Raw genomic sequence first — 26,219 nt, forward strand, 5'->3', positions numbered from 1 at the left:
CCATTCAACATAGCTTCTGTGTGATGCTATGTATCATGAAGGGCTAAAAGAAGGATGTAAGATCCAGGTGTCCTCTCTGGGAACTTGCAGTATAGGCCCTGCCATTCCCCTTGGTTTATTCAAGTGTATCTTCTCTCCAGTCTAAAGTACTACCTGACCTGGAAAGAAAGGAGGAATGAAGGAAGGAAGGAAAGAAGGGAAGAATGAAAGAAGGAAGGAAGGGAAGAAAGAAGGAAGGATGGAAGGGTTAATGAAGGGAGAGAGGGAAAGAAAGGAAGGAAAGAATGGGAAGAGAAAACAAAGGAAGAGGGGAGACATGGGGAGCAAAGGGAAAAAGAAAAACAATCTATACAACACCCTAATGAAGAACATCTATTTTGTTTGACTACAGACTGGTAGGTCCATCAAATGATTTGGGAATTGAAATTCGGGTCCTAATATAAGAGGAGGACACTGGTATAGCACGTGCTTAACATCTAGACATTTTCAAGCTCAAGGGAACACTAAAGTCAGTATTCAAAGAGGCATGAATCCTAAGGGTCAGACGGTGAAAGGAAAGACCAACCTCTCTGACCAGGTGCTAGAGGTGGGAAGAAGATGTTATGAGACAATAGGTTAAAGTTGACTGAATGAATATGACCCTTAGGTCTTTTGCATCTTCATCTTATACTTAGATTGACTCATATGGCATTGCCAATATTAGACTGTTTTTGATCCACAAAAATGCAGTGCCATATGGTTCATCCTAAATAGTCTCTAGGAAGTGCCACACAAAGATGAATAAGATCCAATTCCAAACTGGAGGAGCTCTGTCTGAGAGGAATTAAACAAACAAATATTGTCTCACTGAGTTCCTTGTCCCCGTTAGAGTTTCCTTTCTAGTTATGCTGTTCTTCAAGATGTCCTCCTTCCTTTCTCCTTCCCTTCCTTCCTCCCTTCCTCCCTCCCCTCCTCCTCCTCTCCTTCATTTCCTCTTTTTTTCCTTTCTCCTTTCCTTTCCTTTCAAGGAGAGATGGGTAGGGAAGATTAAAAGCCTGAATGTCCCTCTGACTGCTAGGTACATCAAGTTAATTTTCCATTTTTTATCACCTATAAATAAATCTGATGATTGTTGGAGCCATTAGTGTTCTTTTTAAGATTTTAGGCTTCAAAGTGCGCTTTCCTCTTCCTCAGACCAACTCTTCCTGATCAAAGGCAAGCACTGAATCAGTGAGGAATGATCACCTGACCCTCTAAATTGCATACTCTGGAGGAAGAGTTTACAAAGTTTTTTCAGGTTCTTGACCTCATTATAGTCTCTTTATAAAAGAGACAGGCCAGTAGCACTACCCATGGTGACAAATGAGAACATGGGGGTGCACCTGCAGTTAAGCTGCTCCCCAGCTAGTAGTAGTAAAAGCAGAAGTTTCCTGGGGTCTTTAATAAGACATCTTGTGCTCTTGACATTATGTCAGTTATAGCAGGTGCCTGGATCCTCCCACAGGACATGGTCTGAGGAGCAAATATGACTAGGGAAGGAGGAAAAGATCCTGAAGACAGGGGCCCTACCCTTGCTCTTCATCTCCAAATGCAAATAGTTGGGATGAGACATATACTTTTAGATCCAGTTGGCTCCCACTCTGCCCCAAGGGGCCTACCTAGGCATAGATACAAATTCAGTCAGCACACTTATCTCACCTTCTTATACTTAACTTCTAAAGAGAGATTTATAGACACAATAAAAGTTACTCTATGTACCCATTCCTCCTCAAGCTGGCTTTCAGAGAAGGGAGAATGCCTTACATTTCAGTTCTTACAAAGTCAGTCAAATCCTGGGACACTCTATCTATTACTTCATTTTGAGTTACTGTCCCAGTGTTATACATGTTTAACTTGAATGTTTGAATAGTTTATATATTTCAACAAGGTTTGAATTTTTCTGATGACTGTGTATTACTCTTGAGATCAGCAGGAAAATGCATTAAAAATAGTTTATGGACAATGACAACAAAATTTCTAAACATTATGTATTTCTTTTAATACCCATGAGACTTTTCAATAATGATTTCTTTGGGTATCACATATGTGATTGTAACTAAGGCCCAATAGACCATTTGCATGTATGTGTAAAAATATTTGGGGAAAATTGTCATCAGTCTGTATGTATTGTAGGGCACCTGCTGGTTGCTCAGCACTGTGGGGATGCAAAAGAGGTATATAGCAGTCCCCAAATTCTGGGTGCCTGTGTGTACCCAGTCAGTTAGGCAGGATGTCTTCATTTCAGCCTTCACAACAACATGCATGTAAAGAGGCAGTGTGATGCAGTGGCTAAGGGTTATCTCTGCCACCAGACTGCCTGGGTTCAAAGCCTGAACAACTGTGGGATATCAGGAGGTCACTTAGCTTCACTGTGCCTCAGATTTCTTATGTGTAAAACAGGAGTGATAACAATAATCTGTAAAAATAGAGGCAGGAAATAATAAGATACTTAGGAGTACCTAGCTCCTAAGGTTGTCATGAGATCAAATGAGTTAATCTATACAAAGTGCTTAGCACAGAGCTTGGTACGCATCAGCACCATTATGTAGGAATAAACTAAAACTCACTGCCTAACCTCTATTCTTCCTGGATCAAGATTCCAAATGCTGCAGCGTATTTATCCCCTTTAAACATTTTATATGAAATTAAAATAACTGCACTTGAAGCACTGTAAGTTCAGTGAGACACCAACTCAAGCTGAGAATCTGCACTACAGGGAGGCTGGAGCACCCCAGATAGCTGTGGGAAATGTTTCTCAGCAGCAGAGCCCAGTGGTACTGAAACAAACATGTTGTCTGAGCCAGTCTGGTCTGCCTTAGAGAGAAGATTTTCCAGTAGGTTCCATAGTCATAATCAGAGGTTTTCTCAGGTAAACCAGGAAGACACCAAAGTGGAGGGAATGGCCATCCCTCTGTTAGGAAGGAAAGACTGTCTGCCATTGGGAATGCTTGACCCTACTCAACTAGTTTCAAAGCAATTAGACATTCAGTTGGGCAGTTTCCTGGTGTCTTAAAGAATGTTTCTTAGGCAGACTCTGAATCAAGACTAGGAATGGAGCTTAGTTGAAGTAACACTTTAAAGAGCCTCCACATTGCTTTGGAATGAGTGAGGCTAAGTGAGGGTGAGGCTAAGAGGAGGGAGGGCTCTTTGTGAGCAGTGCATCTATGTGATGTGGGGGTGAGTGGCAGCGGCAGTTCACAGTGCTTTGAATTTCTCCCTAATTCAGTGTCTTGGTACAAGGGGTCTAAGAGAAGCATCCTCTACTCCTTTCTTTGTCTTGATTGGTGCCCTTCACTCCTCCACTCCAGCCTGTCTCATTCATATCAAAGTATCTACGGAGGGCTTACTTTGTGCCAGGGACTAGGAATACAGTGATTAAAAAAAAAAAAAAGCATCCTTCCAGTACTCACTACAGAATCAACCTAGAAAAAATTAACATTGAAAAAATATTTCCTCAAACCTTTCCTTGTCTTGTCTTCACACTTCTCCTGATCAGTGCTCTCCCCACTGCCTTCCCTTCCCACCTCAGACAGTCCAGTACTCTCCTACTCCCTATTAAAACCTGTGGCCAAACTCATTGACTCTTAACTACGTGGCTTAAAGTATTGCCCCTCCTCATATCATTTCATAATTATTACAGATGAAGCCATAACCTTTCACGGGTAAAAAGTATAAAGATGTGATTTAAGAGCTAGAATAGAACTTGCAGATTATTCTGACCAAGTGATCATTCACTTTGCAAAAAAGAAAACAGTCAGAAATCAAACCCAGATATGCCATTCCAGGACCATGTCATTTCCACCCCACTCTGCTATCTAATCCAGGGAGTCCTGAAGAGGGCAGCCAGGCAAAGTGTCAGCATGGTCAATTGCCTGGATTTCCTCAGTCATACCACTACCTAGAACTTCTTTTCCTGACAACTCCGGTGGTCACCTCTGACTCCTTTCCTCTCTCTCTATCAGCCTTGTAAAGTGTTTTCCTCTTACTCCTAATAATACTTGTATTTAGTTTTAAAATATAGCAATGATTTGACCGTTACCCACCTAACAGATTTTTGAAGAGGAAGGAGGCCCTCCTTGTCAGTTCAAGCTCATGCTTTTTCATGTCATCTGATGCTGGACCAGAAAAGGAGAAGGAGACAGAAGAAAGTCTTTAGACCTTTAGGAACAGTAGCATGTCTCTATGGAATCATTTGCTTTCCATGTGAATATCCCCATGAGATGAACTGTGTATTAATGACCAAAAGTAAATATGACAAAATCTTTCTTTAAATTTTTTACATGTTTTTATTTATTTTTGAGAAAGAGAGATAGAGCACAAGCAGGAGAGGGGCAGAGAGCGAGAGGGAGACACAGAATCCGAAATGGGCTCCAGGCTCTGAGCTGTCAGCACAGAGCCTGATGCAGGCCTCAAACTTGTGAACTGTGAGATTATGACCTGAGCTGAATAATTAACTGACTGAGCCCATGTAGGTGCCCCAAAATATGACAAAATCTTAGCAGTGATTACCTCTGGCAGGATGATTATTGTTTTATACTTTAAAAATAGAATTTTTATACTTTATGTTTTCTTGAAGAAATAATAAGTATTATTACATATATGTATACATATGTATGCATATGCTTATATGTGTGTATATGTACATCAGAAAAAATACATATGCCAGTGACATATCTATCACTAATAAATGCATATGTTTTATATATATCAGTAAAAGATGGGACATTTAAAAATACCAAGGCATAAAGTTCTGTCTACTCAGAGAGGAAAAGAAAATAGATGATCTCAACCTCCTGAACTGAGCATTTAAAAGTGCTTAGGTATTGGGGCGTGTGGGTGGCTCAGTTGGTTTAGTGTCTAACTCTTGATTTTGGCTCAGGTCATAATCTCACAGTTAGTGAGATTGAGCTCCATGTCAGGCTCTGTGCTGACAGTGCAGAGCCTGCTTAGGATTCTCTCTCTGTCTCTCTCCCTCTCTTTCAGTCCCTCCCTGCCTCTCTCTCTCTCTCTCTCTCTCTCTCTCTCTCAAAATAAATAAACAAAAATTGTTTAAACAATAAAAGTGCTTAGGTATTAAGTATCACTGGTTTTGACAACAACAGAAACAGATGAGTTTTGTGCCTTGATTATCTGACATAAGGCTTAAAAATTCACATGCAGATGCAGAAAATTTCCCTGGAATACATTTCAAAAGTGTATTTATAAAAATATTAGTAGTTTGTGTGTTAATTTTCACAATAAATGAAGTTGGTATTCTTTACTCAGTTTTGTGGATGTAGAGAGCAAAACCGAGAGAGGTTAAGTTGGTAAAATGCATACTTGTGACAGGGAGGATGCTCAAATGGAAGCCTTTTTCCACTTAAGACAAAGCCAGCACCCAAACTACCACACTGATGCGGGGACGAGAGTGACAGCCAGTTTTACAAAAGACACAGATCATATTTAAACCAGAGAAGCTATTAGGGACAAGGGAATAATAATATGAAGCTGTTATTCTGTGAAGCAGGGGAAAGATGGAGGGAAAGGAGAAACCAAGAACATTTAATGGATTGGATTTTCCATTTTGCTCTCCAGTAGCAAGACTCAATGCAGAGGTGGAATCTGAAGAATCAAATGATCCTAATGTCAAGCCTAAAATCTCTGACCCTCACCCATGGTGTGTTATCTCAATATCTCTAGCTGTTTCAGGAACCTAATAGGTACAAAATCTTCACCCTTTTCGCTTAAGGACCAAATGTTGAATAAGCTTCATAGAGCTTCAGGGACTTGCTACTTTTTGTCCTAGCAGCCCTGTCCCAGAGCTCCACCCCACCTACCCTCCCACCTCCCAATCCCATCGGGGAATTGCCCAGAAGCCCCAGATGCCCAAGATGGTCTTAGAAGCTCCAGGCTCTCTTCAAAGCTGAGTTTCAGCTGGTGCAAGGGACCCAGAGGGATGGCTCCAAATCTGGACTGACTGCAGCCCTAAATTTCCCCAGAGGATGGAGGCCTGAAGCCATGTGGGAATCTTGTGAGAAAAATGGGAGCTCCATCTTGAAACCCATCTCATGAAATAGTTGATATCATCTGACCATGACAGTTATTCACACTCCAACCTAATAACTTTGGAATCCTATGGATGAAGTAAAATAATTGGTTTAGAATGACTAAATCTTCACTGGACAGAACCATTACATACACAAATACTAAGCAATGGGGTCTTTTTAAAACCTCAACTGTATTCTTTGTTTCTTCTGAATTTAGAACAGTACATGCTTGATGATAAAAACGCTCCCAATCCAGTTGTTTATATAACAAAGGTAAAAGATTCTAAGTGTAAATGATTATATCTTTTTCCAGATCTTTCTTTATGTATTGTTAGACATATATCATCCCTCCCCAAGTGGGATGTCCTTCTACACACTATTCTCCAATTTCCCTGCTTTTTGTTTTCCTTTAGGCACCATCTCATGTCAAATCATAGAGATCTACCTCATGTTTTAAAATCTCCTGCAAAATATTCCATGTTAACTATAACTATCCTACTAATGGATATGTAGGGTGCTTCCAATTCTTTTCTACTATAGATAATTCTAGATTAAATATTTTTCCTCAATTATGTAGTGGCTCTCAACATAATTCCAATTCTCTTTACTTGGTAACTTGGGAAATACTCTTAATGGGCCAGCTAAGAAATGTGTGGAGGTATTGCATATTTCTCTTCTTCACTTTGCAGACTCTGCTGATCTGATTTGCCCTGTGCATCCTTCACCACGTACCCATCAGCCTGCACTGGCTGCTTTATATCAGGGCCCTATTACATTTGTTTTGCAGAATAATTCCCAGGCTTTGCTTTCCTAAGACATTCTCTGCTCCATTCCCTGTTGTTGCTGTCTTTTTATGCAAATGTTAACCCTGTCATTGAGGCCTCCCAAAGGCTCTAGGGAAACTGTCTGAACTTCAATTCCTAGGCCTCTGGCATCTGGAAGCCTTCCTCTCATTTCTGAGTCTTCTTGTTTCTACCTCTTTTATTAGTCCAGACAGACTTCTCATGCCTCCTCCTCATCAAACCTAAGCATGAAGCTCCATCCTATCTTCTTCAGAAACGGTCTACTGTGAGTCAGCATTTCACTGAATTTTGGCAGTGAAATAGGGAAAGGGTCTATCCACCACTTCTGCCTTTGGCACCTCTCATGCTGTCCCACCCTCTGGTCCCAAAAGTGAGAGCCCCTGTGTCATAAGAAGTCCTCAAGAGACACAAAGCTACCTTCTACAGCCCATCAGGCCAGCTTGTCTTCATGAGCCCCATTCCCCAACTCTGTTGAATTAAAAGTCCTCTATCTTGTCACAGAAAAATGATGTGTCTCTACCCCAGAAGCCTGTAGCTCCAAGTCTGTGTCTTACCAGCTGCTTCTGTGGTTGCCTTCACCTTGGGCATGTGAGGCCTAGGGCTCTACACATCTTTTGGTCAGGAAGTGGAACTCCCAGATTTGTTTATTGTTTAAAAGAACTGCCTTGGAAATGAAATGAAATGAAGTGAAATGAAATGAAATAATTGCTTTGGGCAGCAATGCAAACATGGTATCTCTTCTTGGGCAACCGTAGTGGCAGTAGTAACTCAGGACTTGACTGTTTCTTCATTACACACCCACTGTCCTATGATCCAGCCTCCTCCAACCTTGTACCCTGCAGCCAGGTGCAGTTTGTGCTGCTTCATCCATATAGAAGTTAGCATGAGAACTTTAAGATACATCGTGCCAGAAAATAAATTGAGACACATAACTTGGGAGTGACTCTGGACTCATCCAAGACACCAGAAAATCTCTTCATTCAGCCACTAGGCAGAAAGGTGAAGTATGGGGACATTCTCTTGAAAAGTCTTCTTTAGCAACATTTTATTAATACTACATAGGTGGAGAGTCGTGGTGGTTCTTTCATGTGGTCAGTTTTCTAAATGTTGCTTCTTGAGCAATGTACACACACAGAAGCCCTTCTCCTTTTCCTCTCCCCCTCCTGTCTCTTGCCTTTTATTGTGAATAGACCAGATGCCAGGTACCTTCCTAAGTTACCTCATTTAATTTTTCTAACAATCTTATTATATGAAGTATTATTATCTTCCCCTAAAAATGAAAAAACTGAGTCTTGAAGATTTATAAAGTCACACATCCCGGCAGGAAAGAGTGGAGTCAGGATTCAAACCAAACTCAGAATGACTCCAACGCTGTGCCCTTCTTTACATAATGGACTGTCACTGAGACTGGAACATTCTGATTCAGTTCCTATTCTTACGTTCCAAGGTCCATTGAAAAGAGGTTTCCAATTTAGTAGTAATTTCTAAAACTCAGGAAGCAAAATAATTAACTTAAAAATAGGTTTTAAAAGTCTTGAATGTTTGCACTTGAGAAATGTCATAGTAATTAGAGCAGGTGGAAGACAAGAAGAGTTTTGAGTGTGTTTTAAATGGAATTTGAGTGAATTATCAAGAAGTTTGAAAGCCAACCACATAATCTCTTTTTATTTCATTTAATTTTTTTTAATTTTTAAAAATTGTTTAAATTGTTTTTAAATTTTTGTGGGATAAAAATACTCATAAGAAAAGCATATAACGTGTGTGTGTGTGTGTGTGTGTGTGTGTGTGTGTGTGTATATATATATTCAATGCTGATTAAAAATAAAAAATTACCAGTATCTATATCCCTTCCTATCATGCAAGGCCCACTCCTTGTTATGTCTTCATTTCTGTAGTATAGACACATTTCTCTTTTTTTGATACTATCAGGACTATTTCCTGCTCACTATCTTTGATTAGAACTATTCTAATGATTCATGAAAGAACAAATAGAAAAAAACAATTCCTGTGACAATAAGACAAGAACTGAAAAAAAGGAAAGGAAATGATTAAAGAGGATGAATAGATGGATGTGTATTTTTGAGAAAGCTGTTTTCTAAGGTTGAATGAATGGAACTAAAACAAAAGAAGTATATAAAAAGGGAGTATATACTTTGGAAGGAAGAAAGGATGTGCTGGCAGGGGGGTAAGTTAGGTCCCCAAATTCTAGAGCTATTGGCACTATCAGTTGTGGATTCCGCTGCTGTCTGGAGCAAGTGAGGAAGAAAGAGGGAGGAGCAGAGATCGTTCTGAGTGTGAGGGGAAAAAGCACAGTCAACCATTTAGTTAGTCATCATCTGGGATACATCCCCTAGACTGAATGTCCAAGATATGAATCTCATATTTCATTCTACATAGATCAATGCCTAAAATCATTTTATTGCTGGTATTTTGGGGGTGGATTGTTAGTTTCTTTTTTACCATGACACAAAAAGTGCCATAAATACTGAGCGAGCATTGAAGCAAAGAGACCAAGAATTGAAAATACAATAGTAGGAATCTGAGTAGTATCTTAGAAGAAGAAAAAAAAGGTACTGCAAGTAATTTAATGTAGTTGGGAAAGAATGAAAGGGACTCATAATTAAGTTTTATCATAAAATGCATTTGTTTAATGACTATAGTTTACATCACTTTTCTTTTTTCCAGGAGCCTTGCAAACAACAATCTCCAGACACTCCCAAAAGATATTTTCAAAGGCCTGGATTCTTTAACGAATGTGTAAGAAGACCTAAGAAATCACTGATTAATTAATTTGCAGTAGTTAACAAGGAAGCCTAGTATAGAGGATTAGAATTTGTAACTGGCTTTAAAGTTAATTTACAATTTTAAAATTTAAGTTTTAAATTGGCTTAAATTTTAAATTTACTTGAACTAATGTTGGAGTCTTTTATGGTATTTCCCACTGGAAATTCTGAATATATGGTGCCCAGGCATTCCTTTGACAAACTGTGTGTCCTTTGGGAGGTAGTGCTGATAAGGGACTTTGAAGGGGTGGGAAGAAGAGGCCCAGAGTGAAGTTTCAAGATGCCTTTTTTCACATGAGGTCCAGGAAATGGGGCTACAAAGGAAAAACATAAAGGAGTCTGGGAAACTGACCGAGTACAGATGAAAGGTTACACCCATGGGTTGGTCAATCAACAGAGAAATGGAACAGGAAGTGGGGGAAGGGAGACAAGTTTGCCTTTTCTCTAGTTAGACTGAACAACAACTCTAGGCTTAATCCCCAGGAATTTGGCTTAAGCCCCAGGAAGGGAATGAACTTAATTATTTTTGACCCTTTTTCAAACAAAAGAGCTTTCAAACTTTGACTTTTAAGCCTCAGAGTGAAAGATCTTTGTAAGGAATTTGTATATTTTGCTGTAAGCAAAGCAAGTAATATATGCCTAATCCTCTCAAAAGCAATTTAGCTTCATTAAGTGCTTTCCAGACATTAGAAGGGTATTTAAATGTCGTAAGTTAGAAGAACAAATGAAAGAATATGTGAAACCAAAAGGTTTCTTCTTATCAATTCAGATACTTGGCTATAGAATATATATTCAAAACAAATTTTCTCCAATAACAAAAGATCTAAGTCAAGTATTTTCTCCTAAACCTAGTATTTAACTTCAAATCAGTAAGCTAATGAAAAACTTTCTTTGTTCCTTGTGGTATTTCCCTGGCCCCTCCTCAATGCCTATTATGCCAATTCCTGAATGATGGTTTATTTCCAAGAGAGTGCCAGAATCAGGACACTTCCAAGAGAGTCTCAGACAGACCACAGTTATCCGTTCTGGTTGACAATCACCCAGAAAAATTGATACTCATTATTCTGGGTCAGAGTATTCTTGGGAGATGAAGTCAGTCTTCGGAATGTCTTGGAAGTTAGATGATATGCTATGACAGACTTGGGGAAACAGCTTATTTGGGCACCATCCTCGGGCCCATCCTGGTGTCAGCCAGTACCACACACAATAAAACAAAACAAAACAAAACTGAAAAACCCCACTCGAAATTGGCTCAGTCTCTATGGAAATCCCATAATGGGTTTGGCCTCTTGGGCCTACTCTGATATGCCCAAATCAAGAATTATCTAGAAATACAAGGATCCTTGCCAAGTTGTCTTTCAGTGGATTTCTTGGTTTTATTGAATGTATTCCCCCAAAAGCAGTTTTAAGTATTTCAATATTTAAAAATTACTCATGTACTGTGTGAACACTAGGCAATACCTATCTTAGCAATTCCATGTGACCAAGAAGGTTTATAGGAGGGACCTGGAATTTCTGAACAAAGCAATGCAAATAAACAGAAAACTTGGTGAACTGGGATCATATGTGGAAATTTAAACTATCCATGCTGTATAGTTTATTACAGACATGAGTTGCTGTATGTCTGAGTTAACTCTGCTATGTCAAAGTCATTTCCTATTAAAATTGAATTTGTAGACCATGGAATTGGATCAGAATGAATTATATCTGTGAGGAAGAAGAAAAGCAAATAGCTCACTTGATTTAATTAAATATGATATAATAAGCACTGTATTCTATCCTCTAGACCTGCATTGTCCAATATGGTAGACACACATATGGTCACCAAACAGCATTCATAGTATAAGTGAGAAACAAAACTTTAAATTTTACTTAAATTTTTTAAAAACAAATTTTAGTATTTATTTTTAAAGGAGAGAGAGACACAGTGTGAGTAGGGAAGGGGAAGAGAGAGGGAGACACAGAATCTGAAGCAGGGTCCAGGCTCTGAGCTGTCAGCACAGAGCCCGATGTGGGGCTCAAACTCACAAACCCGTGAGATCATGATCTGATCTCAAGTCAGATGCTTACCTATCTGAACCACCCAGGCACCCCTAAATTTTACTTAATTTTCTTAAAATTAAGCAAAAAACTAAATTTAAATGAGTTCAATTATTGGAAAACTTAATTATGTTTGGGACAACTTGGACATGTGAAACTATTGTTTCCAGCTATAAATTTTATGAAATCTAAACCCAGATCACATACTTCTGATGAAAATTTAGCATCCGAATTGAAATATGCTCTAAGTGTAAAACACACTAGACTCCAAAGACTTACTATTTTTTAAAAATGTAAACTATCTCATTAATAATGTTTGTATTGACTACACATCTAAATAATAATATTTTGTGTGAAATATTAAATAAAATATTATTTTAAAATAAATAAAATATATTATTAAAATTAATTTCAACCGTTTCTTGTTACCTTTTTAATGTGTTTAAAGAAAAATTTTAATTACATATATAGTTCACACTAAATTTCTGTGGACACACAGCTCTAGACAGAGCTGCCTTTGATCCAAGAGGGAGTAACTTCTGAGGTTCCATTGACAGGGTTGTATTCAAGGGTACACTGTGGGAACTCTCTGAACTCAAAGTGAATTGTCAGTCAGGCTCAAGGTAGATTATGGGGCATGACGTAAAGCCAGGTAAAGGCATTCTGCACGTGTTAATTACTGAAGTAGAAGTCATTCCTTTGTAGGTAGGACCCTCATACAGCAAAATCAGCTGAAGTTTGTCTTTCAGGGACCTGAGAGGGAATTCATTTAATTGTGACTGTAAACTGAAGTGGCTGGTGGAATGGCTAGGCCACACTAATGCTACTGTTGAAGACATCTACTGCGAAGGCCCCCCAGAACACAAGAAACGCAAAATCAATAGTCTCTCCCCTAAGGATTTTGATTGCATCATTACAGGTAATGTATTCCAAATGATTCCACCTCATAAAGATAAAATAAGGACTACATTTTATGTGTGTGCAGGAATTGATATTTTTTATATCTTTAAAAAGCAACTGACTGATTTAATTTTTAAAACATTATAAAGCGTTAAAACTCTGTGTTTAAAAGCAAAGTAAAATTATCATTTTACTATTTCTCTTAAATAAATGTATTTCTATGGACATTTGAGACCTAGCCAAGGAACAAGGCATTAGCAGTTATTCATCATCATTTCCTGTTCTTGCAGAATTTGCAAAGTCTCAAGACCTGCCTTATCAATCACTGTCTATAGATACTTTTTCTTATATGAATGATGAGTATGTAGTCATTGCTCAACCTTTTACTGGAAAGTGCATTTTCCTCGAATGGGACCATGTAGAAAAGACCTTCCGGAATTATGACAACATTACGGGTATGAAAAGCCTGATTATATTTTGAATAGAAAGTTAAGCAGGGGGAACAGAAAAAGACTAGTGGTATAGGAGGATGCTTTGAGTAGACTTAGAGACATTCAAATCCCAACTGTACCATTTACTAAGTGACTTGGGGTTGTTCCCTAAACTTTAATTTCTTGACTTGGAGATGGGAATAATAATACCCAAAACATTGTTGTAAAATAATGCAATCATAAGATACTGTGATCATATATTCAAGAAACTTAGCATCGAACCTAGCCTAGTAAATACACAATAAAAGGTGGATTATTTTCCCAAGAAAAGTATTGGATCAGGAATCATGAGGTTTAATCCAGGCTCTGCCACAAACTAGCTGGGTGAGCTACTCATCTTCACTGGGCCCTCGTTTTTTCTTAGCTATAAAATAAGGATGTTATTTTAGATCAATGAGCCTCAAGCTGTGTTGCACAAACATGACTCCTACAAAATGTTAATGTACTCCTAGTGACAGAAAGGGTTTTTGGTCCATTAAATCTGTGAACCTTATCTCCCTCTTGGTGATTCATAATACACAACAAAGGCCCTGAGAAGTCTGGCAGTGAGGAAGCCTCTTCCCAGTGGTTTATGCATTTAATTTGACCTTAGAAACCACCTTTTTTCCCATGAAAACTTTTACTTAGGTGACCTCTTAAATTTTGTTCTCATTTCAACAACTTTACAGTTTTTAAATAAGTTAGAATATGGGATCCCTTCTTAAATTTTTCCATTAGTTTTAGCTTCTAACATATTTAAATCTGCTCCTAAGGGCACTTAAACCTGTCCATAAAAGATTATTCTTTTTGGGTGGGAAGGGTCATAATTTGATTCTGTTGGTGGCCACCAGCCCCACTGCTTATCGGATCAAGACAGGCCTGGGGCTTGCTTGAGACTGAGATGCCCAGATGACAGGATTTTCTCCAAACTGAAGTCATCCCAGAAACCTCCTTCTCTCTCAAGGTGGAAGGTTATGCTTCCCTTTCTCCCCAAAAACTCCTCAGTTTTCTAGTGGACTACAGCAACTTTGTGCAGTTTAGATTAGGTTCTTCTTACCTGAGTACAGTCCATCATTATTCTGGATGAATCTTAAGATGAACACTTGAAAGAGAAATGAATCACACATTTGCAGACCATCAGAGGCCATCATCTCATTCAGAATGACGAATATATGCCCAATATGAAGTCTCTATGACCTTGTTACCCCAGACAGATATCACTGATCAATCAAGGTGCTCTTGCTTACAGAGTGCAGACAGGGCAACAGAATCCTTCTCAACATAATTTTCTAGGAAGTTTTCCAATCAGTCAGTCAATCAATACTGGTATGTGGTTGAAATCTGGTGGACATCCCTTATCTAATGCAAACTCTCATTATATAGAATAGAAAACTGAATTTTAGAGAAGTAAAGTGATTTCCCCAAAGTCATATAATCAGTTGAGCCCTTAAAAGGATCACAAATAGAATAATTACACCTATTAGTACAAAGAGTTGATGCAGAATTTATTGCCTCAGAGCCCCTAAATTTGCAGTTAGAAAAGGCATGGGCCCAGATTTCCCCTGCTCTCTTTGGATTCTTAGAGCCAAGCTCCTTCTAGTCAATCAGAATTTACTGAACAAACTCTCATCAAACTCTTACCAAAAAGATACTGAGCTGGTCCACTGATCCCATATTGCTTTCTGAGGTTTCCAAAAATAACTTTTAGGAGTATCATCCATGACTGTACCACTCTTTCATTTTTTCTCAAAGATTTCTCTTCCTTCTCTTCTCTCCTGCCACCAAAACCTCAGAAAAATGACAAGTGGCATCTCTTTCCTTTCTTAGGGGGAAATTAGGTTATTTTAGAGCAAGATGCCATTCACAATGAGAACAAACCAATTACAGTTAGAACTATGGGCTATCCAGATCACTGCTCAAAACTTTACAGGGTGGTCTAGAAACTTGTGGGATCTTAGCCCAAGTTGGAAGCCCTGGAATGGCCCACCTCCTCCCAGGTTGGGTTAAAAGCAAAGAGACTCTGGTAGACCTGGGTTTGAATCCCGACTTTGCCTTCTCTTAGCAGCACTAAACCTCTCTGAGCTTCAGTCTGTTCATTTGCAAAAGGGAGAATAATAATATTTATCTCTTAAGATTGTTGGGAATTTTTAATAAGATGATATGGCAAAGCACATAGTTGGTGCTCAATAAGTGGCAATTTTCACTAGAATTTCTATAACTCATGATTTGTCAGGGAAAGCAATGCTTTCTTTCTCAGAAGTAAGAGGAGGAAACACAGGCTGTAATCATATGTCCTGAATGTCTAGTGCAGGTTGGATGTGACATGACAACTCAGGTGTTGGTAACAAGGCCTCATGAGGCACAAAGGCACAGAATGTCAGGTCCTGCAGCCATTGGGCCTTAGAGATTGGCCTTGCCTGTTCAACAAAGGAAATCTCTTATTTTGGGCTGATTTTGGTGGAAGTTGTATGGCCTCAGCCTGCATGTTTACATGCTGCAAAAGAGGATGGCCATCCAACTAATCTCTCATTTGTCTTTTCCCAGGCACGTCCACTGTAGTGTGCAAGCCTATAGTCATTGAAACTCAGCTCTATGTTATTGTGGCCCAGCTGTTTGGCGGCTCTCACATCTATAAGCGAGACAGTTTTGCAAATAAATTTATAAAAATCCAGGATATTGAAATTCTCAAAATCCGAAAACCCAATGACATTGAAACATTCAAGATTGAAAACAACTGGTACTTTGTTGTTGCTGACAGTTCAAAAGCTGGTTTTACTACCATTTATAAATGGAATGGAAATGGATTCTACTCCCATCAATCCTTACATGCGTGGTACAGGGACACTGATGTGGAATATCTAGAAATAGCCAGAACACCTCAGACACTCAGAACGCCTCATTTAATCCTGTCTAGTAGTTCCCAGCGTCCTGTAATTTATCAGTGGAACAAAGCAACACAATTATTCACTAACCAAACTGACATCCCTAACATGGAGGATGTATATGCTGTTAAGCACTTCTCAGTGAAAGGTGACGTGTACATTTGCTTGACAAGATTCATTGGTGATTCCAAAGTAATGAAATGGGGAGGATCCTCATTTCAGGATATTCAGAGGATGCCATCACGAGGATCCATGGTGTTCCAGCCTCTTCAGATAAATAACTATCAATATGCAATTCTTGGAAGTGATTATTCTTTTACTCAAGTATATAACTGGGATGCAGAAAAAGCCAAATTTGTGAAATTTCAGGAATTAAATGTTCAGGCACCGAGATCATTCACGCATGTGTCCATTAATAAGCGTAATTTTCTTTTTGCTTCCAGTTTTAAGGGAAATACACAGATTTACAAACATGTCATAGTTGACTTAAGCGCATGACACACCAAATTCTGTGGCTGCCATCAGAAACTTTCTACAGTACATGATCCGGATGAACTCAATGCATGATGACTCTTCTTATCACACTTGCAAATGAATGCCTTTCAAACATTGAGACTGCTAGAACCAAGCACTACCAGTATCTCCATCCTTAACTGTCCAGTCCAGTGGTGTGGGAAGTTACCTTTTATAAGACAAAATTGAATTGTGTAACTGTTCTTTGCAGTGAAGATGTGTAAATAAGTGTTTAATGGTATCTGTTACTCCAAAAAGAAATATTAATATGTACTTTTCCATTTATTTATTCATGTGTTCCGAAACAACTGCCAAATAAAATGTTTACATTTTCTTTCATATCCCAAAGGTAATTATTTACAGTTGTTTTATTCTTGGTGATGGATGCTGAGGAAATAGTTTTATACAATAAGGTTATATTTACATCAAGAACTTAGGGTATGAATAATAAGTGAAGATGAAACACTAATATTGATTACCCAAGCTGATTTGGAACATTCAAGGGTGTTTCCAAAGGTCATGGCTTTTAAGAACATTTTGTGGAGAAATGGTGACAAATTAAAAGCAAGGTACAGAAATTTGCTTATTACAGGAAGACTAATTTGAAATAAAGAATCATAAGACCCATCTTTCCTATCTGATAGCTCTAGCTAGAAAAAATTATTCAAAGAACTTATAGAAGAAATCAAACTCAAGAATTTGAATTTTAAAAACCCTATTTAGGGACTTTCTAAATATCTGACCATAGAATTATCTGAAAGCTGATATACATTGTAACCTTACAGTATTTGTTTTAAATGTACCCAATATGATGGCCTCTTAATCTGATCAAGGATGCTTTACTTCTAGACATCAGTTTTGATGTTACTGACATGCTGCGGTGTGTCCAGGAGGCTCATATTTGATTTTCTAAATCCCTGCTCCTGGATCACATAGTTTGTTAGCACCTAGCACAGTGCCTGCTATGGAGTAGGTTCTAAAACACTGCCTTTGAAGATGCATGTGTGTCCTCCTGTTATAATACAAAGATAAACTTCATAAGTCCCTTTGATCTAATCAGTCCTATTTATTGACTACTTATTAAGAACAGGGTGTTGTTCCTGTGATGCTGGGGAGAAGAATTGAGGAGGAATGGGCATGGTTCTTGCCCTTTGGGGCCTTAGACTATTTGGAGGGTTAGGACACAGAAACATATAGAGTAAGCCCTGAGTGCCAATCATCATCTGAATATTTTGATTATAAAGGTCATGGGAGTGTCAAAGATGAGTTCCTAGAAGAAGTGGTCCTTGTTTGAACTTAAAGGGGAGATATGGTTTCAAAAGGGGATCATGGCAGAGGAGCTATTCCTGGCATGAACTGATTCTGTGTGAAAGAGCTTCCCCCAACTTATTGCTCCCCACACTCTTTTTCCAAATGAATGGGAAGGGGAGAGGGGTAGATATCATCCCCACTGCCCAGCACATATCTGGCAAACTTGATGGACTAAAGTACACACAATAGTTACACAGTTTCCAGGAAGACACCTTGGGGGCGTTTGCACAGGAACCAGTTTCATTTACCACATTGGGAAGATATTAGCTGACATTGGAGTTATGGGAGACAATAAGTCTTACCCACTCCCCATCTTGCACACAGGGTAACTGGTTTTTGAATGTCTTATTTTTTTCAGTACTCTTTTCCTATAAGCAGCATATATGCTGTTGAAGAACACTTACTGTGTACAGACTGTATTTAAGTCCAGCCTTGCATTTGGCTTTGTCCAAAGGCAAATTACTTAAATTCTCTGAGCCTCAGTTTCTTCATCTGTAAAGGGAGAATAATGCTTACCACAAGGATAGTGGAAGGATTAAATGAGATAATGTACACCTGGTGGACTGAATTTTCCAAATATGGCAACAAAACTTCCCATCCTATGTGTTCTGTGAGAACCTTGCCCGAGCCCCATCAAGAGGTAGTACCCAATTCCTTATTATTAAGTCTGGGCAGGCTTGTAATCAATAGAATGTAGTGGAAATGATGCAGTTAATTTTGAGCCTAGATCATAACAACCAGGAAGCTTCTGTCTTGTGAACTGGGACAATCATTTCTGAAGCCCTGAGCTGCCACCTACAAGTCCTACTAGGCTGGGGCCACTATTCTGAGGAAGCCCAGGCTTTGGTCAACAGCTCTGGCTGAGGTCCCTTCTAACAGCCACAACCACCAGTTCTGTGCATGAAGATGCATCTGGGTGATTCCAGCCCCCACCACCAGCCATCCAATCTTCCCAACTGAGGCCCTGGACATTATGCAGCAGAGATAAGAGACAAGCCATCCCCATGGTACTGGATCCAACTTCCTCACCCACAGGATCTATGAGCATAATAAAATGGTTGATTTGAATATCTAAGAAGATTTGGGGTGCAGCAGTGATCAGAACAGCACACGAAGTTGTTAACACAGACCCGGCACAAGTCAGCACTTACCAAGTGCTAGTTAATGGGCTCCACACCCAGAATATTGCGTGCTTTACCTTATTACCTTAATGTAACTCACGGTCATTTTGTTTTTAAAGGCTATCCCCTGTTTCCAATACATTGCCAGTGTTCTAACTGTGCCAGGCTCTCTGCTGAGTTCAGGGATACAGAGATGAAAGACCTAGATTCTTCTCTGTTTTCATAGAAGCATTGACTATTAGCAAACCGACTTCCTGATTTACCTGAAACCTGAGACCCAGAGATGTGAAGAGAGTCAAGTGAGGTAGGCTACAATCCCAGCCCCTGGACACTCAATTCAGATCTTTCTTCATCACATGGTGCTACCTTTCAACACCTGAACCTGGGATTGCAGATAAGGAAGAGGTGAGGAGAGAGAACGCTGACAGAAATTCAATGAAGACTGAGAAGAAGGACACATGGTAGGCTCCACTTTCACAGCAATTGGCCAATCCTTTCTCAGAGTTGCTCTCTCTGCCTGTACCCTTCATCTATCCTATACTGTCTAAGTCTGCCCCCTCTATAACCATAGATGATTGGACCTGGAGTGAATTCCTCATCCAGAGTTCAACCCAGAAGCTAGGCTGGGCTCAGCCTGAACTGATCCAGTTCTCTTTCCTGGATATTTGGAATTAGGACAGTAGAGGCTAGGTCAACTAGCCACAGGCACTGGGATTATAAAATAATCTTAAATCAGGTCCCCTCAAAGCAGAGGGATTTATTGGGACAGTGCTCTCATGCTATACCTGTAAGGGAGTGAGAGTAGGGCAGGGGAAGATTCTACACAGAGATGTCCCTTCGGGAGAAGTTAGCTTCAGCCTGACTCCACGGGGAAGTCCAGAGGGTGAATTGTAGCACACAGTATGTCCTGTCTTGAGGCAAAGAGAATGAATGTTCATACCCCCTATCTGATAGTTATTGACCAAAGAGTATGCAGCATAATGTCTCAGACATCTCCAGCAATGAAAGTCCCAACTGGTTAAGGACAATCCTCAGAAAAGTATGAAAATGTAAGCTGATATAAACTGAAACCCATGGCCACAACTGGATAGGTGCTTCAACCTAGTAAAGAGGGGCTCAGTGGGAACCAGTACAAGATAACTACAGGGATAGTCACTGGGGTGCTAAAGATACCGTTTTGGAGAAGCCATACAGGCAGCAAAAGAGTAGAGGAAGCTGGTCTGAAAAATGAGAAGAGAATGACATAGAAGGTCAGAGAGAAGCAGAGGTGAGAAACTACCTAGTCTGAGAGGTAGATGGAGGAAGAGCTAAGAGAGAGAGGATAGGAGAGGGAGAAAAGGTAAGAAGAGGAAGAAGGAAGGAGGTCTGGTGTCCCAAGTAAGGTCACGTGAGAACCAAACTCGGAGAAGCTAACATACACACATTTATCAGGTAGTACCCTTGAGAGGACACTGGAAAGGGAGAAGAAAGGAGAATTCGGCAGAGAGCAGCTCCCCTGTGGTGCAGTGCCAATAAAAGCAGCACTGTAGGAAGCCACGATGCTCCTTCTCAGGTGTCCCAACTTAAAGCCAGGGGCCCCACCAGCTCTTTACATCTCCATATTGATTAGTCATTGGATTGGGCTGAAAGAAAGTGTGGCCTGAGGTGAGGCTGTGTTTTAGCCACAACAATCCCCAAAGGCAGCAGGTAGCAGAGGTTGTTTCTGGGAGTCCTTTCAGTACGTGGGGAAGTAAATCTTTTCTTCCTGCAAGAGGACCTGGGTAGCAGCATCTGCCACAAGGGGACACAGGGAGAGAGAGAAGGGTGAGAGAGGGAAGCAGCCCAATTCCTAGGGATTGTCCATTTCTCACAAATACCTCATTATATCCAATGGCACTCCCTGCCCCTGAATTCCTTGATGTACTTGTAGTATCGACTCCACCCCCACCATCACCACACACACACACACACACACACACACACACACACACACACACACACACACATACACATTTGGCTTTGTTCCGGATTAGTTTGAGTGAGTTTCTGTACTTGCCACACAATTATCTTCACCTAAGTCAGAATGTTTAGGTGCAGCTACTACAATGTAGATACAATACTGAGTACTAGATATTTCCATCTCTTTTTCCTCTGATATTCAAACTGTGATTTCCATTGATCTATCTTCAAGTTCACTGACTCTCTCCTCTGTCATCTCTGACCTCAAATTTCTTTAAAAGGTAGTAAGTATTACTTCAACTAGATCAGAGCTGCTCAACTTTTAAAAATATTCTAGTGCTTAAAAAAAAATATGAACCATGGAAATTTTAAAAATCTCCAGTGTATTTTAGGCCAATGTCTTTCCATTGTGCTGTGGACCAACATTTTTGGAAGTTAGAATAAAAATGAATTAGCAGAAAAGTGATCAAATGCTTTATTATTGTGGTCACATTGCTGTAAGAGATTCTCAACATTTCCTCTCAAGTCCTGTACTCAATCCATCCCAAACTGATTCCAAACTCTTCCTGGCCTGGCACTAGATGTGGTCTTATGACCACATCTGTAGGTATACTGAACTAGTCAATGAGAGCTAAACTCTCTCAATTCAGTTTTTTGTTGAACTTAGTGTGGGATATAGATGCATTATTTTTATTTTTTATTTTTTGAGAATAGTGTGCCCTCAAGAGTTGGGGAGGGACAGAGGGAGAAAAGGAGAGAGAGAGAGAGAGAGAGAGAGAGAGAGAGAGAGACAGACAGACAGAGAGAGAGAATCTTAAGCAGGTTCCAGGCCCAGTTCAGAGCCCAATGCAGAGCTGATCTCACCACCATGAGAACTTGTCCTGAGCCAAAATCAAGAGTCAGAAGCTTAACTGACTGAGCCACCCAGGTGAACCAGATATAGATGCATTTTAACATGATTGCTCTCGAGGGCATAGGATACCCAGGACCCCCGCAGGCCTAGGAAGACCTACAGTGGCTCCTATGAAGTCCTAAAGGTGGAGTTCAAAATCTGGCCACCTTCTCCTTCTACTCTTGCAACTTCTGTTTCGCCCACACTCCCTTTATGCTCAAATTTGCCAGTTCCTGTTTATCTGAGCACATAGTTGCTTCGGTGCCCATGCTATCCCAACCACCAACAATGGTAGTTCCCAACTTTTCTACCTTTTCACCTCTTAGTCCTCATCCAATCAGTTAGATGTGGATTCTCCTTTCTCAGCCATGGCTTTTATCATGAGCAAGGCTCATAATTCATTCTGCCTTACATTATGGTTGGTTGTTGATCTATCCATCTCTCCACAGGTTACACATCCCTGTGGGTCAGGACTGTGTCTTAGGCATCTGTGATTCTTCTATCCCATCCTGCCCTCTATCCCCTGGAATAGTCCTGCTTTGTAGAAAATCCATAAAGCTGGTAGAAATGAAATAGCTTTAAGCCCACCAGCTTCAGCCTTCCTGTTTTGCATATCTGAGAAATGGCCTCATCCTCTACAGCAAATTCCCAGTCTCATAAAGAATCCTGGCCACAGAAAACATAAGAGACTCTTAAATATAGAGAGCAAACCGAGGGTTGCTGGAGGGATTGTGGGGGAGGGAGGGATGGGCTAAATGGGCAAGGGGTGCTAAAGAAGACACCCGTTGGGATGAGCACTGGGTGCTTTATGTAGGGGATGAATCACTGGATTCTACTCCTGAAATCAGTATTGCACTATATGCTAACTAACTTGGATGTAGATTTAAACAAGCAAGCAAACAAACAAAGAAACAAATCCTGGCCATGGATTACCCCAAAAGAATAGAACTGCACAGGCCCACCTGCTTCCCAGGGTAACTAGGGTTGTCTGAAAGGTAAGAGAAACACAAATTATTTCCTGAGTAAATCCTTATTCAAACAATTTATTTCCTGAGTAAATCCTTAGGAAAATCTACCTAAAACCTGATCCACAAAAATGAAGGACTAGAACTAATTTAATTAATCCATGGAGACCCAAAGAGCATGGAGCTTAACACTAACACTTTCAGAAAGTACGCTCTTTGAAATTTTTATCTCCAAGCGGGATCCACATCCATGGTCAGCTCTACTCAGAGATGCCTAAGGGGAGCATCTTCCCCAGCTGAAGCTTTTAACAATAATTCTCAGCAAACTGTGTCCCAGAAATGAGTTCTTCCAACAGTGCCAGATCCCAGGACAACTGTCCTTTGTCCTTTATTCCCTGACTCTGTCTCCCCACACATATTTAACAATTCTTAAAAAAAAAAACTTCTGGAATTTTAACATTTTAATTCAATATTATAATTTATATTTTAACATTTTATTTTTTTAATATTTTATTTATTTTTGAGAGAGAGAGACAGCGTGAGCAGAGGAGGGTCAGAGAGAGAGGGAGACAAAGAATCTGAAGACCTGTTCCAGGCTCTGAGCTGTCAGCACAGAGCCTGATGCAGGGCTCGAACCCACAAAACCATGAGATCATGACCTGAGCTGAAGTCAGAAGCTCAGCTGACTGAGCCACCCAGGCGCCCCTATTTTAACATTTTAATTTCATTATTATAATAGGTGGCATTTATTGAGTACTCACTATGAGCCAGGCACTATATTAAATGCTTTATCTGTACTGTCATTCCATCCTCTAGGATTTTGTAATAATAGCATTGTTTTACAAATGAGAGAGCTTAGTCTTAGAAAAGCTAAGTAACTTGCCCATATAGCCAGTTACAAAGACAAGTCAAGGTTCATTTTGGATAGTATCCATCAATGACACCATGACATGATATGAAGTGCTTAAAGACAAAAAGAAATTAAAAATAAAAAAATTCAGGACTGTGTAAACTGCAGATAGACACCCCAATCAAGAATCTGGAATGTTCCTAGTAACCTAGGACTACTGATTGGTATTTATACTCATGGACACAACAAGCTCAATTTTATCGAAAATGTTTATTGAACATCTACTATATGCAAAGCACTATGAAAAATGATATGAAGAAAACAAAATGATTAAGAAGCTGTCCCTCCTTTTAAACAATGTACATTCCTCTGGGATTTATTTCTAAAAGGCAGCATGTAAAAACAATAAGAGAAGCATAAGTAAGTTCTACAATATATAAACAAGTGAAACATGACCTGTGTTTTCTGGCTTTTTGCCTGTAAATCCATCCTGTTGCTGACCAGAATACTTCTCTCTTTAAAGCCGTGGACATAGAGATTAACAGCATGTGTTTTAGACTCAGGCAGACCTGCATTTGCATCTCACTGGGGCTACTCGCTAGTTCTTTGACCTTAGACAAATTAATTAACCATCATTTCTCCACCCAGGTTCTGATCCCTGAGGAGAAATGATGGTCAGGATTCTTCTGCTTATAAATTGCTGAAATCCAACTCAACTAGTTTAAGTATAAAAATACATATAGCTTCAGAAATACCTGGACCTGGGCTCAGCTGATATTTTCATAAATCTGTTTTTCTCTGACTCTATTGTTGACTTCTTTCTAAGCCAGTCTCTCCTTTCATGGTGGAGTTCCAATGTGACATCTTGCCAGTAACCATGCCCAGTAGAAGGACAGTGTTGTAGCAAAAGTTTGGGGTTGAGGCTCATTGGCCCAGTGCCCATCCCTGAAGCAATTGTTTTGGCTAAGGATTGAAGGCTCTGACTGGCCAAGCTTGGGTCATATGCCCACCCTTGGAACCTATTTGTGAGAACCATGTGCAATGAGAGTGAGGTAAGGGTGATTCCCTAAAGTAAAATTGTAATGCTATTAAAAAGAAAGAAAAGATGCTGAACAGGCAAAACAACAAAAGTCATCAGCAGGAAGTGTGGTCTCTATCTTAAGAATCTCAATTTAGAGAGCCAAAGTTCCCAGGAAAGAGCCTACACCCTTTGATGTGTCTAGAATCCCTTCACTAAAAGGTTTCAAAGAGTCCTTCCAGCTCTTATTTTGCAAAACTTGACAAAACATAATCTCCCTTCTTTGTCTATTATTCATGACGATTCACTGTAACAATTTCTATATACATTTTTAAATGGTGTTCTCGCAAACATTCTGTTTTAAAATATTTAAACTGATATCCTTTGTTTCAAAATGATGTTTTCCCAAGTGAAGTCAGGCTGCCAATTCTGATTTAGTGGCCACCCATCCCTGGGAAATGAGATCAAGCATTCCTAGATCACTTTTTGTTCCCTTGGATGTGCTTCCGTTTCCGATCAATCTTCACCTGGCAAGAGCAGCTCTCTCCTTACTCTAATCACCTTGAGGATGGCTTGAAGATTAGTACTTTATAGGCTCCTTACTGCTCAGGACTTTTCCTGACTTAGCTTTTCCACATGTAACTAGGCATTAGGGGGAAATTATTATCCATCAATCTCTGCAGAGAAGAGGGTAACATGAAACACTGATTTTGGGGGGCGCCTGGGTGGTTCAGTCGGTTAAATGTCCAGGTCATGATCTCATGGTTCATGGGTTCGAGCCCCGTGTCGAACTCTGTGCTGACAGCTCAGAGCCTGGAACCTGCTTTGGATTCTGTGTCTCCCTCTCCCTCTCTGCCCATCCCCTGATCACATTGTCTCTCTCTGTCTCTCAAAAATAAATAAATGTTTTTAAAAAACACTGATTTTTGTTAAAAATGGTTTCCTGACCTGATTTTCACCCAGAATCACCCCCAGAAAGCAAACTACACAGAGACTGTCTGGGACCCCACAGAGACACTGAAACTGAATCTTCAAAGAACAGGATCTAGGAATTTTTATTTTTAAACATTCCTTACGTGATTGTGATGTTACTAGCCCAACACCAGTCCACTAACTGGATCTCTGCTCTAAATAACCACACTGAACTGACTGTGGCATGTCAGGAACACCATGCCTGTGGTTACAAAAGTTGGCCAAAAATTGTGGAATGTACTAGCTTTAAAGATTTCCTGAAGCAAGACACTGAGTCTCCTTGGCCTCAGTTTGTTCTATAAGGTATTGGAACTGGGTCAGTCAAGCTAAAGATCCTTTCAGCTCTGAAAAATCTGTAACTTTCTGTTATAATGAAAGGTAGGGAATAGCTTGGAAGTTTGGAGATCTTGGCCCAGTATAATCACCTTTATAGTTTTGTGACCTTCAGAAGTCACTTTCACTCCCTGGGTCACAATTTCTTTAAAAACTGGTTGGAATACATGAGTTATAATTCTGAGAGCTGTAAGATAACAATAGGCCATAGATAATTCTCCAAATAATCCATTTTTATGTATAGTATGAATAAGCTGAGGTTGATCACAATTTCCTCTTGACTTGGGTTTGCTGGCTTGAGAATCTGCAAGCAGCATTTGGTATGTTGGTGTTTAATAGATATGACATTTCATTGCACCAAATGGGAATGGAGTATTTTTAGAA

At 39.8% G+C, this 26,219-nt stretch overlaps 1 protein-coding gene across 4 annotated transcripts in view; it reads left to right on the top strand.

Annotated features, from left to right (window-relative positions):
• Nucleotides 1-16,749, top strand: part of LGI1 (leucine rich glioma inactivated 1) — a 37,686-nt gene extending 20,937 nt beyond the window's left edge. For 3 of the 4 annotated variants that reach the window (XM_029932244.1, XM_029932246.1, XM_029932245.1), the window contains 4 exons: nt 9,533-9,604; nt 12,420-12,589; nt 12,861-13,025; nt 15,585-16,749. In XM_029932244.1, the coding sequence (XP_029788104.1) occupies nt 9,533-9,604; nt 12,420-12,589; nt 12,861-13,025; nt 15,585-16,420 (1,243 nt within the window). In that variant the 3' untranslated portion in view covers nt 16,421-16,749. The remainder of the gene's footprint in view (nt 1-9,532; nt 9,605-12,419; nt 12,590-12,860; nt 13,026-15,584) is intronic. The other variant, XM_029932247.1, reaches the window with a different exon arrangement.
• Nucleotides 16,750-26,219: the final 9,470 nt, after the last annotated feature.

Source organism: Suricata suricatta, chromosome 2 (assembly GCF_006229205.1).
Source record: "Suricata suricatta isolate VVHF042 chromosome 2, meerkat_22Aug2017_6uvM2_HiC, whole genome shotgun sequence".
NCBI classification, from domain to species: Eukaryota; Metazoa; Chordata; class Mammalia; order Carnivora; family Herpestidae; genus Suricata; species Suricata suricatta.